The sequence below is a fragment of the Callospermophilus lateralis genome, chromosome 10 (genome assembly GCF_048772815.1).
Source record: "Callospermophilus lateralis isolate mCalLat2 chromosome 10, mCalLat2.hap1, whole genome shotgun sequence".
NCBI lineage: Eukaryota > Metazoa > Chordata > Mammalia > Rodentia > Sciuridae > Callospermophilus > Callospermophilus lateralis.
Genome location: NC_135314.1, coordinates 58490483 through 58505416, shown reverse-complemented (window position 1 = coordinate 58505416; position 14934 = coordinate 58490483). Strand labels below are relative to the sequence as shown.

Below are 14934 nucleotides of genomic sequence, written 5' to 3'. Positions count from 1 at the left end.
ATTTACCAAAACAATAGAACAAAGTAGTTGGATCTGAGGATCCAACAGAAATTCCCAACATGGTTTATATTTTCTTGGATACTTGTGAATGAAATGAGTAAGACACACACACACACACACAGCAGATAAAGCAATTTTTGTTTTGCACTTTGCAGTCCTCTCTGAAGGCATTTTGCATAATGGTTGAAACAGATAAGTTTTCCAGTTCTTAAAAATTTTGTAATGAAAAGGCAAGGAGAAAAGAAAGTAAGACTATGAAGAAAATCTAAAAAAAATGTAATGGCTCTTTTTTGTTTGTTTAGCTTTAAGCATAGATAACCAATAACTTGTCTAGTCTAAAATGATCAAATGATTCTTTTGATAGCTGAAGACCTCAGAACTCAATTACCTGCTTACTTTGTTGGAAATACTAGCATCCACACTGTCAACAGTGTTCTAAGAAATCAAGTATGCAAGGATTGTTTATGGGGATAACGCTTTTGGTGACTTATATTGTCCATAAAACCTATGGCAGGTTTGACACTTAACCACTGAGTATTAAACTATCATATATGCCCCACATTTGGCAACAAGCATTTTAAAGTAATTCACTTCCAGGTTATCATTATAAAACAAATTAGCAACTGCTGTAATACACATGTGATATGTCTTGGTAAGGTGCCTCAGGAGTTACATGGTAGGAATAATCATGGAGAACTTAGACAAGCAAATATTTCATGGGACAAGTGAGACTTGAGATCTTGAGGAAGGTTAAGACTTTGTAAGCAGAGGGAAAAAAAAAGGAACATTCCAAAAGGTGATGTTGGGTGGGAGTGGTACCAACAAGAGGTAGAAATGAATGTGATTTCTCTAGGGAACAATTAGGATTTTGGTTAGACTGGAAAATTCAGCATGACTGCATGGCCCCTTCAAAGTAGGCTACCAGCTGAACAAGACTCCCATATGTACGTAACATATTAAGTAGCACTAAATATAACTGTTAAAGAGATCAGAGCCCTTGGGATTCTAATCTACTTCCTCTACAAACCAGTTATGTCATTTATGACTTCTATTATTCTGAAAGAATATTCATTTATCTGTCACTTTACTGACCTCATAAAATTATTTACTACCAGAACAAAATGAAATTTTTTTTGTCTCCAGAATTTAAACAAAAAGGCAGCAGAATCAAGTACCCAAAAGGGGAAGGGGGGTAATAGTTGATGCATATCTACATGATAGTAGAGATATATATATAATCTTTTTAGAAATCCCTATCTACTATAACTAGACACTAAATTTTTAAGTTTTTTAAAAATCAGTGCATTGTGAATATATATAAAGGTAAAATTAACTGTGTTATATTTATTCATATATGTCCATAGAAAAGTCTGATCAGATTCATTCCACCATTTTAAATTCATTGTTTTATAACATGCATTTACAGATAGAAGAAGTTGGAGAATCTGGGAGACTAGGTTCAAGCAACTAGATAATTCAGGAAAGGCTAGGAGCAGGACAAGAACAGTCTCCTATTTTTCTGGAAAGAAAAAGTAGAAAAGATCAAGAACTGTTACAGAGTAATCTATTATCCAAACTGGGTTACTTTTGAGAATAAAGGGGTATCAATTAATAACTCCATTGGATAGGCAAAAATCAGGACACAGATCACCAATTGTCATTTTATGTATTATATGCCAAATGTCCTTAAAGGCTTTGAGAAATCAGAAAGAATTTAAAATAGGAAGGACTATGAGTCTAAAATACACTATTAGGAAAGCTAACACTGACAGCAACAAGGAGAATGGATTAAAATGATGTAAAACTGAAGGAAGGCAATCAGGAAGTAATAGGTTGTTTTACAATTCTATGATATGGCAATGGTATAAACTAAAGTCAGGCCAGTGGAAACAGAAGAAGAGGACAAATAAGAGAACTATAATGGAGGTAGAATGTTCACATTTATTCATAATTAAAATAACCCTTATAAGCATTTTATAGTTTTATTTTCAAAAGAATCAGAAGACATGGCAGATAATCACTGTCTTACAAAAAAAAAAAGTAGACAAAAACATACAAGCAGCAGTGTTTCAACTAGATCCTCAATTCCTAATAGCCTGTCATCTATCCATTCCTCCCTGTACTAAATGCAGAAATTAAGCTTCTTCTCTTTCTCCAACCAATCTCAACCTACTTTTGTAGCACTTAATTTTGCTTTCAATCTCATTTTTCTTTTTTGAAGTGCAATATATACCAATGCAGAGGACTTTATTTTCCCATCTTCCAGTAATGGTTCCTATTTAAAACATAGCACCTATTTCCTTTCCTACTTAATCCACAAGTATTTTAATGAATTAGGTTGCACTTGCTATTATGTAGTAGTCAAGGGCAACTAAATGGCTTTTTAAATCCTCAAGATACCTGCCACACAACATGCTCGGATTATCTCAGTGTTTTTGTTTTTCCTCTAACTTTCCTATATATCTGTATTCCCTTATCTAACTTTTTCCATGGAACAGTTTTTCCATTAATTTTATTTTTGCCCATGTTTTTGAGAATACCAGCTACCAGTCCCAGTGATTTAGCTATAATACAATGCAGCTCAGGAAACCGGGGTTCCCATGCCCAAAGCTTCAGGAAGTGGGATTGAAGTGGATTCTAATGGAAGATAGCAATAAAAAAAAGGCAATTCTTCTTTCCAGACTCCAAGGGTAGACTCTCTTCTTTAAACAACATTATGCATGCTTTTAAAATGATTCCACTGGCTGCCTAGCATAACACAGCATTTCTTAAATTGCTGTTCAGTATTATAATTGGGGGAAATAAAGAGAGAGGGGCTAAGTTTTCCCTTGGTCTCTTAAGTTTTGTGTTTTCATTTTAATCATAATCTTTTTTTTTTTTTTTTAAAATCACATCTTCTGATCATCTAGCTGACAGTAGAACCATGGAGTTTCTCACACCACCCAAGTTTGTGTGTACCAATGAGAAATTAAAACCAATCTGCTTATTATACAATGCATTTATATAAAGTGAAAACAAAATATGTCAAAGAATACTATGTGAATGAAGGGTTCACAGTAATTTTAACGACGGAAAAGAGAGGAGAATTAAGTTATTATTCTACACATTGAATAGGAATGGAAATCTAAGTAAAAGGGCTTTATAATTCAAGGTTGAGAAACATTAGGAATGTTATAGAAATAGCCAGGAATCTGGGAAAGCAGAGGAAAGTTAAAACCATAAAAATTTACCACAGCTCTTCTGTTGGCTATATTTTATGTACCACTCTGGCTAATTGTTCTACTGGAGAGAAATAATCCAGGGTAAAAATTTAGAAAATGACACACACTAATGTTGGTGGCAGTGTTAATTAAAAAATAAATAAATAAGGACAGGGACTGTTAAGATTCTATGACCTCAATTTCAGCACTATATCTGTTGGTTAATCACTGAGGATAACATGTGATACTTAGATTACACTGAAAAAAAAAACTCTCTCTTTCTTCTTCATAAAAATAATGTTACTACAGAAAACAGAAATATGGATTGGTAGAACAAAGAAGGTAAAATCACTAATATTTTTCTAACCCAAATCTGTTAGCCTTTTGGAAGATTTTCCTGTGTTCATTCAATATACAGAATTCCCTGTGTTGTTTTTCCTTTAAACTGGCTGAAATCACAGTATACTACAAACCACTAATTATAAACACTTTAACTTGTAATAAGCTAATGGATCCAAACTGCAATTTAGCCCCTAAATCCAAATAGGCTCCCTGGCAATCTCAGGGTTTAGAGCCAGGTGAGAAACTCCAGATATCTTGTGACTCAGATCTCAATTAAACCTTAAGTCAAAGATCAAAAGAAACCTTATCAAAGATTATTTGGTGCACATCATGAATTTTTTTTTTAAAGGAAAGGAGTATACACCTTGGTGTGTTGGCCAGTGAAAGCTACAACCAATAAATCTTTGGCACTAAAATATTACTGAGGTCTTGGACTTAAATAGGAAATAATTAGTAAAGAGAGGTAATGAGATTGTGAGAACTTTAAGAAAAGTAAATAGAATTACAATACCATTGAGAAGAACAGGAAGAAAGGGGCAGACATGCTTTGACTCTAGGTAGTGTAAATTATTTAATCAATAGCTCTAGATTACTTCAATTCTTGTTTGTAAAAGATCTATTACCAACTAAATGAACTTTCAATGTACAAAACAAATAGCTCTGTGGATATTTTTAAATATAGAAAGTGTCTGCTTGAAATACATAATAGAGAGTACACTGTATCTAATTCACAAAAAAAACCCTACAGTGACATATAATGGTACTTGGCACATTACTATAAGTTTAAAGATCTAGCATTACACACACACACACACACACACACACACACACACACACAGAGTTTAATCCTGAATGTGTTACAGGTCGCCTATGTAACTTTGGATAACTTGCTTGGTTATCTTTGGTCAGTTTCTGAATCTGTAAAATAAAGAAGCTAGAGTTCTTTCTGTTTCTATTGTTTTGCTTGCACACAATCTCACAAATAAAATTGAGATGACTGTAATAAAATCTTTCTTAAAATCATTTAAGTATCAAAGTTTTCTAGTAAATTAATAATTGTGCTTTTAGAACTGGTTCCATTTAATGTTAAGATTAGGTTTTTCCAATGGCTTTTGACATACTGTAAATACAGCAATTGCTTGTAATGTATACTCACAGCAAGATTACATCTGCTTTTTAATCTTGCTCCCAAAATACCAATAGAAAAGTAAACAAGGAAAGAAAATCACACAACAACATCTATAATAAGGTCTATGTTTTAATAATTTAAACAAAGAATATAGAAAATATTTGAAATGTATGTTATCATTTGTTATATAATATTGAAGTATGCACTCTATGTAAATGAAGAGATTAACTTCTGAATTTCAGGTTGTCAAATTTTATATGTAATATCCTACTCCAATATTTTAATGATATAGATACATGGTCCTTACCTTGCAAATGAAAGCCCAGGCTGGAAATTGTCTACAGGAAATCAATGGGAACAAAACTGTACACAGTCAATGAAACACTGAAGTACAATTACTCAACTATCTTTACATGCAGAACTGCTATGTGCTTGTATTCAGGCAGCTATCTAGTCTCAAAATAATTCAGTTTATAAACAACAAGAAATCCAAATCAACTATTGATTGATGCTGTTTCTTTAAAAACTAATTTTGACTCACCTTTGTCCATGGATGTGCCTTAATTTGAGGGAATTTGAATTCTGTATAATTTGGGTTCATTTCTCTAATTTGCTCCCTTGTTGGTGTTCCCAGGACCTAGATAAAGGAAGAAAATTATTGCCATCTTTCCCCACATACTTATAGTCATTGTGTTTTAATGCATTGGTTTCATGACAAAAGAATTTCAAAGTTAAATTTAAAAAGTAACTAAGAGAATGGAGCAGACTTTTGGGAAAACATTTCAATTAGTAATTGAATTAGTAATTGAACAGCTCTAAATTACTATCAAATTCTATGTTACACTATCTTAGACAGATTTCTGAGGATAATAAAAATGTAAACCTGGCTCATTAAAAAAAATTACTAAAAAATAGTCAAGTAACTCTCTGGTTTCCTTTCCTGTCAGATCTGATCACTGGTCTTAGCATCTGTGAAAAGGAGAAAACCTAAATTCAAGCTGGTCTTAGAGTGTTATAGTTTGGCATATAGTATGTGGGATAGTTTCAAACAGGTTTAAAAAAAAAATGCAGTAGGTCCTGGGTTTTATCCTTAGCACTGCAAAAACAAAACAAAACAAAAAAACAAAAACCAACAACAAAACAGTAAATAAATTAGACAAAAATTTTAAAAATCAAGTAAGAATCAGGATTATCATCTTTGTTCTATTTTAGAAAATAATCTGTCTGCAATTATCGCATCTGGAATGAAAATATCTTTTACTCACTTTGTAAGGTATAGCCAAAGATCATATTACCAATATATTAGTCATCACTAATTTCATTCCATCACTGAATATTTATGAGTATCCCCTGATTATAAGGAACTATAGTATGATGTGTGGAGGACACAAAGAACAACAGATTTCCTACAATGAACTCACATATTTGTAAATTTTCAAAAAGGAATAAGGCAAAAATATATTAAGTACTTAGAGCTATACTAGGCACTAAACAAAGTACATGGACCTCAGAAGAAAGGTATCAGAAGAAAATATTAAATGCTAAAAATGGGAACTCTGAAGAGAGATACCACATCTTTATAATCCCAGAATGCAGAAAAAAACCAAAGTTTGTTGAAATAAAATATTTTATCATTTACAATTCAAGGACAATTACATAGAAGGAGAATAATGCAATGATAAGTAATGTGTGGTAGCAACCAGAGAACAATCAGGGATAGTTCTATAATCATCCAAGATAAAGCAAAAATTTTCATATTTTTGGTTGACTCTAATTCTCTAGACTCCATTAAAATTTTCAGAACTTCATTAAAAATTTAAAAACAGTTCATTATGGATTGGGAGAAAACATTTGCAAAACATATTCTGCAAAGTGTTTGAAATACTTAAAGAATTCTTATAGTTTAGAAAATACTGAAGACACATCTGTATAATAAAACAAGTTTTATTAAGGCATTGATTGTCAAGATATGAAATCAACCTAGATTTTGGTATATGTACATGATGGAATATTATTCAGTTATAAAAAATGAATTTTGTCATTTATAGCAACATGGATGGAACTGAAGGACAGTAAAATACTCAGGCATATAAAGACAAATATTGCATGTTCTCACATGTGGAAGCAAAAAAAAGTTGATATCAGAGAAATAGAAATAAGACGCTGATTACCAGAACTTGGGAAGGGTATGGGAGAGGGAGAAATGGGAAGATGGTTAGTGGGTATAAGGGTGCAGTTGGTTAGATGGAGTAACTTCTAATGTTCTATAGCACAATAGGATTAAATATGGCTAACAACAATTAAAAATTTCAAAATAGCCGGTAGAGAAGAGTATGGATATTCCTGATACAAACAAGTCATACATACCTGAAGTGATAGATATGCCAATTACCCTAATAAGATGATTACACATTGTATATACATGTGTTGAAAATGCAACACTGTACCCCATAAATATGTATAATTAATGTGTGAACCAAAAGAAAAAAACATTTCTTAAAAAATATTTTTTAGTTGTTAATGTATCTTTATTATTTATTTATTTTTATGTGGTGTTAAGGATCAAACCCAGTGCCTCACACATGCTAGGCAAGTGCTCTACCACTTAGCCACAACCCCAACCATAAGAAAAAACATTTTTAAAAAGACCTTTAAGACAGCAGACAAAATAACTTGGAATAAAATGAGTAAGAAATAAATGCAAAGCACTAAGAAGATAACTCAATAAAAGCAGTCAAAAGACATCAAAGACAACAGAGACAGCAAATAGGCACATGAAAAAATGTTCACCATCATTAATTGTTAGGAAAACACTAATTAAAATCACAATATACCAGTATGTACCTGACAAAAAGGCTAAAGTTTGACTGTACATATCATGTCTTGGCAAGGATGCAGAACAACTGAAGCTTTTAGAACTGCTGATGAAAGTGTACAATGGTGTAGTACCTTTGAAAAAGTTTCTTAAAAAGTTAAATATATACATTTCATAAGATTCATCATTCCCACTCCTAGGTATTACCCAAGACAAATGAAAGCAAATATTTCTACAAAACTTGTACACAAACGTACACAGCACCTTTTACGTAACTGCTAAAAAGTGGAAACAACCCAAACATCTATCAACAGGCAAATGAACAAATGGTGGATAATCCTATGAAGAAATACTACTTGGTGATTAAAAACAAACAAAAAACTAAAAAACATGAATAAATTAAAAAATATATGCTGAGTGAAAGAAGCTAGACCAAAACATACACCTAATTTATAAGCCCATACATATGGAATTCTAGAAATATTTTTAGGTATAGTGACAGAAATAAGATTCATTCTGTCTACAAGTGGCTGAAAAAAAGAATTACAAACAGATACAGAAACTACTGAAGGTATATGCTTATGTTCATTATCTTGACTTTATAAATATATTCAGATGTCAAAAGTTATCAAATTGTATACTTTAAATACGTGCAGTTTACTACATGCCAATTATACCTGCAATGAGAACTTTCAGAAATTATAATTAGAATATATAAAGTTTGGGTTAAAATAGATAGAAGGGATATTCTGATCTGTATTATTCACTGGTATAAAAAAGTAATCTAGTTAACTATAAACTGACCTTTAACCATTTAAAATTTCTGAGTAATCTTTTGATATTCTTGGAAAGAAAATTTAAAAATGTAAAAATAATCTACATTACAACACATCTTCTAAATCCTATTTCTAACACTACTCTGGGGGAGAGTAAGTCTTGGGGGATACTAGTAATACATCTCCAACTATATACCCTCCTCTCATCCCTCTTGGAGTACATTTTTCGTTTAACAGAAAGGAACACGCTATCTGTATCAGGAAAGGAAATCTCTGGTCTCAGTAGTTACAGATAATAGACATTTATAAGCCAGGCATTGTTCATGCATAAAAGAAGAAGGCTAAAAAGCATTTATTTTTATTTTCAAATACAAGCAAGCACTTATATATTATACTATACTATACTTCAGATGAAGGGGAGGGTGTGCCTGTGTATAAGTACTGGGAGACAGGGAAAAGAGTAAAGAAGAATGAGGGAGTGCTAGTGAGCCTATCAGTAATTTTGTTCCTCCACATGGAACTCCAGTTGAAAAACAACAGGAATGAAATGAATAAATGAGTATTTATAAAGGCATAGATTCACTGACTGTTCATTTTAAGTTATATACCCTAACCAAGAGAAATTCTTATACATTTAAAACCACATTGTTCAAAGTAATAAACATTGATGACAAAAAGCAAAAAATCCATCAACAGAATTAATGTAAGTTGTTGTATAGCCAATGGCATATAAAATAGCAATGTAAATAAATAAACTGGAGCTGTCCATCTTATGGATGATCTCATGAACACAGCGATGAATTTTTACTCAACAATGAATACCTATTGTATGACTGCCTTTATTAAAGTTCAAAACCAGCTGAGTGTAGGTTTTATATTTTTAAGTAAGAACACATGGAATTTCACTTTCCGTGTCTGGCTTATTTTACTTAACACAATGTCCTCCTCTGCGTATGTTGCTGCAATAACAGGATTGATTCTTTCTTTCTTTCTTTTTTAATGGCCAGGGAGTATCCCATTGTGTACATATTTCATATTTAATTTGTGCATTCACTTGCTCATGGAAAACTCAGCTGACTCTGTATCTTGGCTATTATCAGTAGGGCTGCAAGAAACATGAGATGAGAGCCCAGTTATCTCTTTGATATACTATTCCATTTCCTTTGGGAAATGGACAACAGTGGAATAACTGGATCATATGGCAGTTCTATTTTTAGTTTTTTGAGAAATCATACTGTTTTCCCATAACAGACATACTAATTTACATTCTCATTAACAATGTGTTGTTCTTTCTTTGCATCCTTTGCCAGCAGGTTCTTTTTTTCTTTTGTCTTTTTAAATATAGCCATTCTAACTGGGGTAATATGGTATCTCATTTTGGTTTTTTGATCATCATTTCCCTGATGATTAGTGATGTTGATCATATGCTCATAAAAATGCTGGCGATTTGCATATCCTCTTTTGAAAACTGTATATTTAGCTCATTTGCCAATTTTAAAAGTCAGATTTTTTTGCTGTTGTTTCCTATATATTCTGGATATTAATATCTTGTTTGATAAACAGTCTGCAAATATTCTCTCTCATTCTGCAATCTGTCTTCATTCTATTGTTTGCTGTGCAGAAGCTTCTTAGTTTGATAAAAACTGTTTTTGCTTCTGTTGCCTGACCTTAGGGGGACATACTCCCCAAAATCGTTTCCTATATGGATGTCTTGAAGTTATGTTTCTTATATTTTCTTCTAGTAGTTTCATGTCTTATACTTAGGTCTTTGATTCATATTGAGTTGGCTTTTTTCTTTTTACATGGCGAGAGACAGGGATATAGTTCCATTTTTCTGTATATAGGTATCTACTTTACTCATCATCGTTTATTACAGAAATTATCCTTTCTTCTATTTTTTTTTTTGGTGACTGTCAAATAATTTGGTTGTGAATGTGTGGATTTATTTCTGGATTCTCTCTTCTGTTCCAATGGTCATATCCCTTGGCGGCTATTCATCCCCTTATAATAAATCAATCATTTCAGCTATCATCCCCCTTATAATAAATCAATCATTTCAGCTATACCTGGTTCCATCACATTTCTTGTAAAACTTTTCATTTAAATAAATTTATTACAAGTTTATCCATGGATAAATATCAAATCAGGAATTATGAATTGAAAATTACCATCCTCAAAGAAATTCAAAGCAGGGAAGCATCTGACAGAAAGCTCTGAAATGTTTCTTCCACAGCCTTGTTATTTTATAACTGTACACGAGAGGTCGCCAAACTTCAATAATAGAGCTGTACAACCATAATGAAACACACTATAGATCTGATCTCACAAAGTACATCAACTAGAGGGAATCCCCTTTCCATGTTCAAAGCCCAACACTTAGTAAAAATCATTTCACTAAATCAATTCACTTAATCAATGATTAAGGTGGTATGTACCTTGAAAGACTGAAGGGACATATAGCTAGGCTAATTTGTAATAAATTTAGTAAAAGCTTTTTAAATAAGTGAAGAAAATATGTAAAACAAGAATATGCAAAAGCTACTATAGGCATGATTAAGTAAACATCTTCATTTCATTTCTGAATAAAAGAACTAGATATTCAATTTGGAATACTGTTAGGTGGGTTGCCTATATCCTAAGTTTGGCAAATTTCTCTACTTAAAAAAAAAAAAAATTCTATTTTAAAATATCTGTCTTCTAATGACAATGGAATTACTACTATATGTTTTATTTCCAGAAGATTGATGAAATGTTATCTCCTCTGGAATTTCCCTACAATTTACAGGTTTTTCTTTTCTTTTTTAAGTATTTATTAGATTCAAATACCTAAAACAATAAATTCTCAACATAGATTTGATTTGATTTAATTTCTACCTCTTTCCTAGACATGTTTTCAAATCTCTGAAGCACATATTTTTGAATTGAATTTCTGGGTCATAAAGTAACTCAATGTTTAATATTTTGAGGAAGGCCCCAACTGCACCATTTTACAATCCCACCAGCAAATGTTTGAGAGTTCCAATTTTCTATATCCTAACACTAGTTATTGTTTTAAATTTTAGCACTTCCAATTGGTGTTGAGCATCTTTTGTGTGATTACTATTTGTTTGCATATCTTGTCTGAAGAAATGTCTAAGCAGATGCTTTTTAAAATTTTTCAATTAGGCTGTCTTTTTATTATTGAGTTATTAAGAATTCCTATATAAGTTCTTGGTAAAAATCCTTTATCAGAAGTGATTTATAAAAATTGGCTCCCATTTTATCTTTAAACTTTTTGATGGTGTCCTTTGAACCACAGGAGTTTTTAAATTTGATTAAGTCCATTATCTACTTTTTCTTTTGTCACTTTTTATGTCACATGTAAAAAATATAATGTCCAACTGAAGGGCACAAAGATTATACCTTTTCTTTGTATAAATTTTATAGTTTTAGTTCTTGCTTTTAGGTCTTTGATCCACTTCGAATTCATTTTGTAAAATCAATTAACTGACCAATTATAATTGACCAGTTATGGGATGCAGTGATGTTATTATATACATACATAGTGTAGAATGATAAAGGAAGCTAATTACTTTATTCATTACCTTAAATACTTATCATTGATTTCTGTCTGATTGCAACTTTAAACCCTTGGACCAATGTCTCCCACTCTCCCTCTCTCCTATCTTCTGGTAAATACCAGCTTATTATCTGCTTTTATGAGTTTGACTATTTTGGACTTTCCATATAAGTGAGAAAACACATGGTTCTGATGTTTCTAAGCCTAGTTTATTTCACTTAGTATAATGTCCTTCAAGTTCATTCATACTGTCACAAATAACAGAATTTCCTTTTTTAAAGGTTGAACAGTTTTCCATTATATATTTTCTTCATTCATTCATCCATTTATGAACACTGAGGCTAATTTCATGTCTTTACTATAGTAAATAATGCTGCAATGAATATGGGAGTGCAGATATCTCTTCCACATAGTGATTTCAACTCCTTAGACTATATACTCAGTAGTGAGACTACAGGATCATATTGTAATTCTATTTTTAGTTTTTGAGGAACTTCCATATAGTTTTCCATAATGTCTGTACTAATTTACATTCTCACCAACAGTGTATAATAAGGGCTCCCTTTTCTCATAACATATGAGTGTATATGGTATAAGTTAGGTCTAATTTCTTTCTTTTGCATGTGGATATCCAGTTGTCCAGGCACCATTTGTTGAAAATTCTATTCTTTTCCCAATGAATTGTCTTGAAATACTTGTTACCCCCCCCCAAAAAAAAAATCAATTGAAAATAAAGAGGTTTATTTCTGGACTCTGAATTCTATTCCACTGATCTACATAGATACATTCATGCTATTGACTACATTTTCTACAGCTACATAAATAAGTTTAGAAAACTTACTATATGTTTTCATGTGTGATTACTCCAACTTTATTTTTTTCTTTTTCAAAACTGCTTTGGCCTGAATTATAATTATTATTATTATTTTAACTGAATAAAATTTTATACTTGGAAACAAGTTCCTACCTTCCCTCAAAAAAAGATTACTATTATTCTGATTATGCAAACTACTGATCAGAAAGTCAAAAATTCATTCTTGGTTGATATAGATTCACAATACCTTTTTATTTCCCCTCTCTCCCTAAGTGAATCTAGACAAAAATACATGTAAATATACTCAAGAAGGAGTTTAAAACAGAAAGGAAGATGTCTGAATCTCGGGTTAAAAAACAACACTATATTTCTTTAAAAATATCATTCTCTTATATAACACAAAAATCCTGTAAACATATCACCCAGTTCTTGCTTTCTTTGTGAAACACTAATACTGCAAATTCTTTGTAGCACCACAATCCAAGATTTTTCATTTTTCCTTATATCCTATATCAACAAAGTAATAAAAAACTGTCTTATGAATATGAAATAGCAATCTTTAAAAAATTATAAATACACCCATCTACAAGGTTGCTGTGCATACAGACACACACATATACATATATATTTTTCTTTTTACACTATCCAACTGTTAACAATCATTGCTTTGAAAAATATTGAACATTTTATTGCAAAAAAAAAAAAAAAACAGGATTCCTTAGGGTAAAAAAGGTCAGGTGTAGCCAATGAATGTTGTCAACTGACAGATTTCTATCATGCCTCATCTTCCCCTTTCCAAACATTTTACAGATAACTTCAAAGAAAAACAATGTATTAACTGACACCCTGAAAGTGTGTGTGTGTATTTATTAAACTCTGGTTTAGTATCTTAGAGCTCTGATTAAAAGATCATATGCCAAGAAAGGAATGTATAGGAAGTGAAAATCTAAAATGTTTGCTAAACAAAAATGGTGGTGAAAATAAGATCAGACTGTACTTGAAATCAAAGGAATTAACCAATATACTCTTGACTGTTTTAGTTGATGCAAAATGAAGCCTAGTCTAATGAGACTTCAAAATGATTTGGTAAACTGATTACAATAAGATTTAGGGGTTGTTTTCTACACTTTGTGGCAATAAATTTTTATACTAGTCTTACACTAAATAATAAATATGACTTGATGGGATATCTGGAGATCAAATTGACATTAAGGATCATAGTGTTTTCTCCAAAGCTACCAAATTCCAAGAACAGAGAATATCAATTTAGCTGATGATCAAACAGTCCATTACTTCAACTCTATTGGATATGTGTTGGTGGTGATAACAACAACAACAATAATTAAACTTAATTTCTAGGGTTAATACAGGATTAAATGTTGGAATGAATGTACACTGCTTAGCCTAGTGCCTGGGACAAAGTAAGGTCTCACTGAGTGACAAGCTTTTATGAATAGCAGTAATTTCTTGGTATTCAAAAATATAAGATTCCAAGGAGCCAGAAATGCACTGATTTGCTAAATTACACCATAAACAATCATCAAACTAAAACAATTATTTAGACAACATTTGTAACAAAAATTGTGGCTTTCTTAATTTAATATAACCATTTTTATTTGTTTACTAATGAAAGATTTCACTACAAAACCATCAAAAGCATCTTTTTTTCTGTGATTGTAAAAATTCCTTAAAACAAACAAACACTATCAAAGAATGGTAGAAAGCAAAAAAATTTAAAAATGCTCTCCTTTACCTTCCTCTTAATTTCACTCCCCACTGATAAAAATTTGAAAGCCCTTTTAAATCTTTTCTTATGGACAAACACCATAAGAAATTAAGTCAATCAACTTGGCTACAATAACATTAATCAAAAGATGATGATTTTTTGTGGTGCTGAGGATTAAATTCAGGTCCTTTACATGCTAGGCAAGTGCTCTATCACTGAGCAACATCCTTCCAGCTGTCAAAAGATCATATGATCAATCACTTTCCTATACTCCAATTATAAAACTACAGGAAGACTATCCTATTCACAATTACCTTAAAAAAAAAAAAAACACTTGGGAATTAATCTAACAATGGAGTGAAGGGCCTCTATTATGAAAAGTAACAGAATGATGAAGAAAGAAACTGAAGAAGACCTTAGAAAATGGAAAGATGTCTCATGTTCTTGGATAAGCAGAATTAATATTGTAAAAATGGCATACTACCAAAAGCAATATATGAATATACCAATGATATTCTTCACAGAACTGGGGGGAAAAAAACAGTTCTAAAACTCATTTGGAAAAATATGAGA

General features: G+C 31.6%; 1 protein-coding gene and 1 non-coding gene across 3 annotated transcripts in view; one reads left to right on the top strand and one right to left on the bottom strand.

Moving 5' to 3' along the window:
• The window catches only part of Gsk3b (glycogen synthase kinase 3 beta), a 157370-nt gene that overhangs the window by 30247 nt on the left and 112189 nt on the right, over nucleotides 1-14934 (bottom strand). For both annotated transcript variants that reach the window (XM_076866971.2, XM_076866972.2), the window contains exon 8: nucleotides 5213-5308. In XM_076866971.2, coding sequence (XP_076723086.1) covers nucleotides 5213-5308 — 96 coding nt within the window. The remainder of the gene's footprint in view (nucleotides 1-5212; nucleotides 5309-14934) is intronic.
• Nucleotides 5594-5725, top strand: LOC143409054 (small nucleolar RNA SNORA61). Its single transcript, XR_013092568.1, has one exon. It is a non-coding gene; the product is annotated as a small nucleolar RNA SNORA61 (small nucleolar RNA).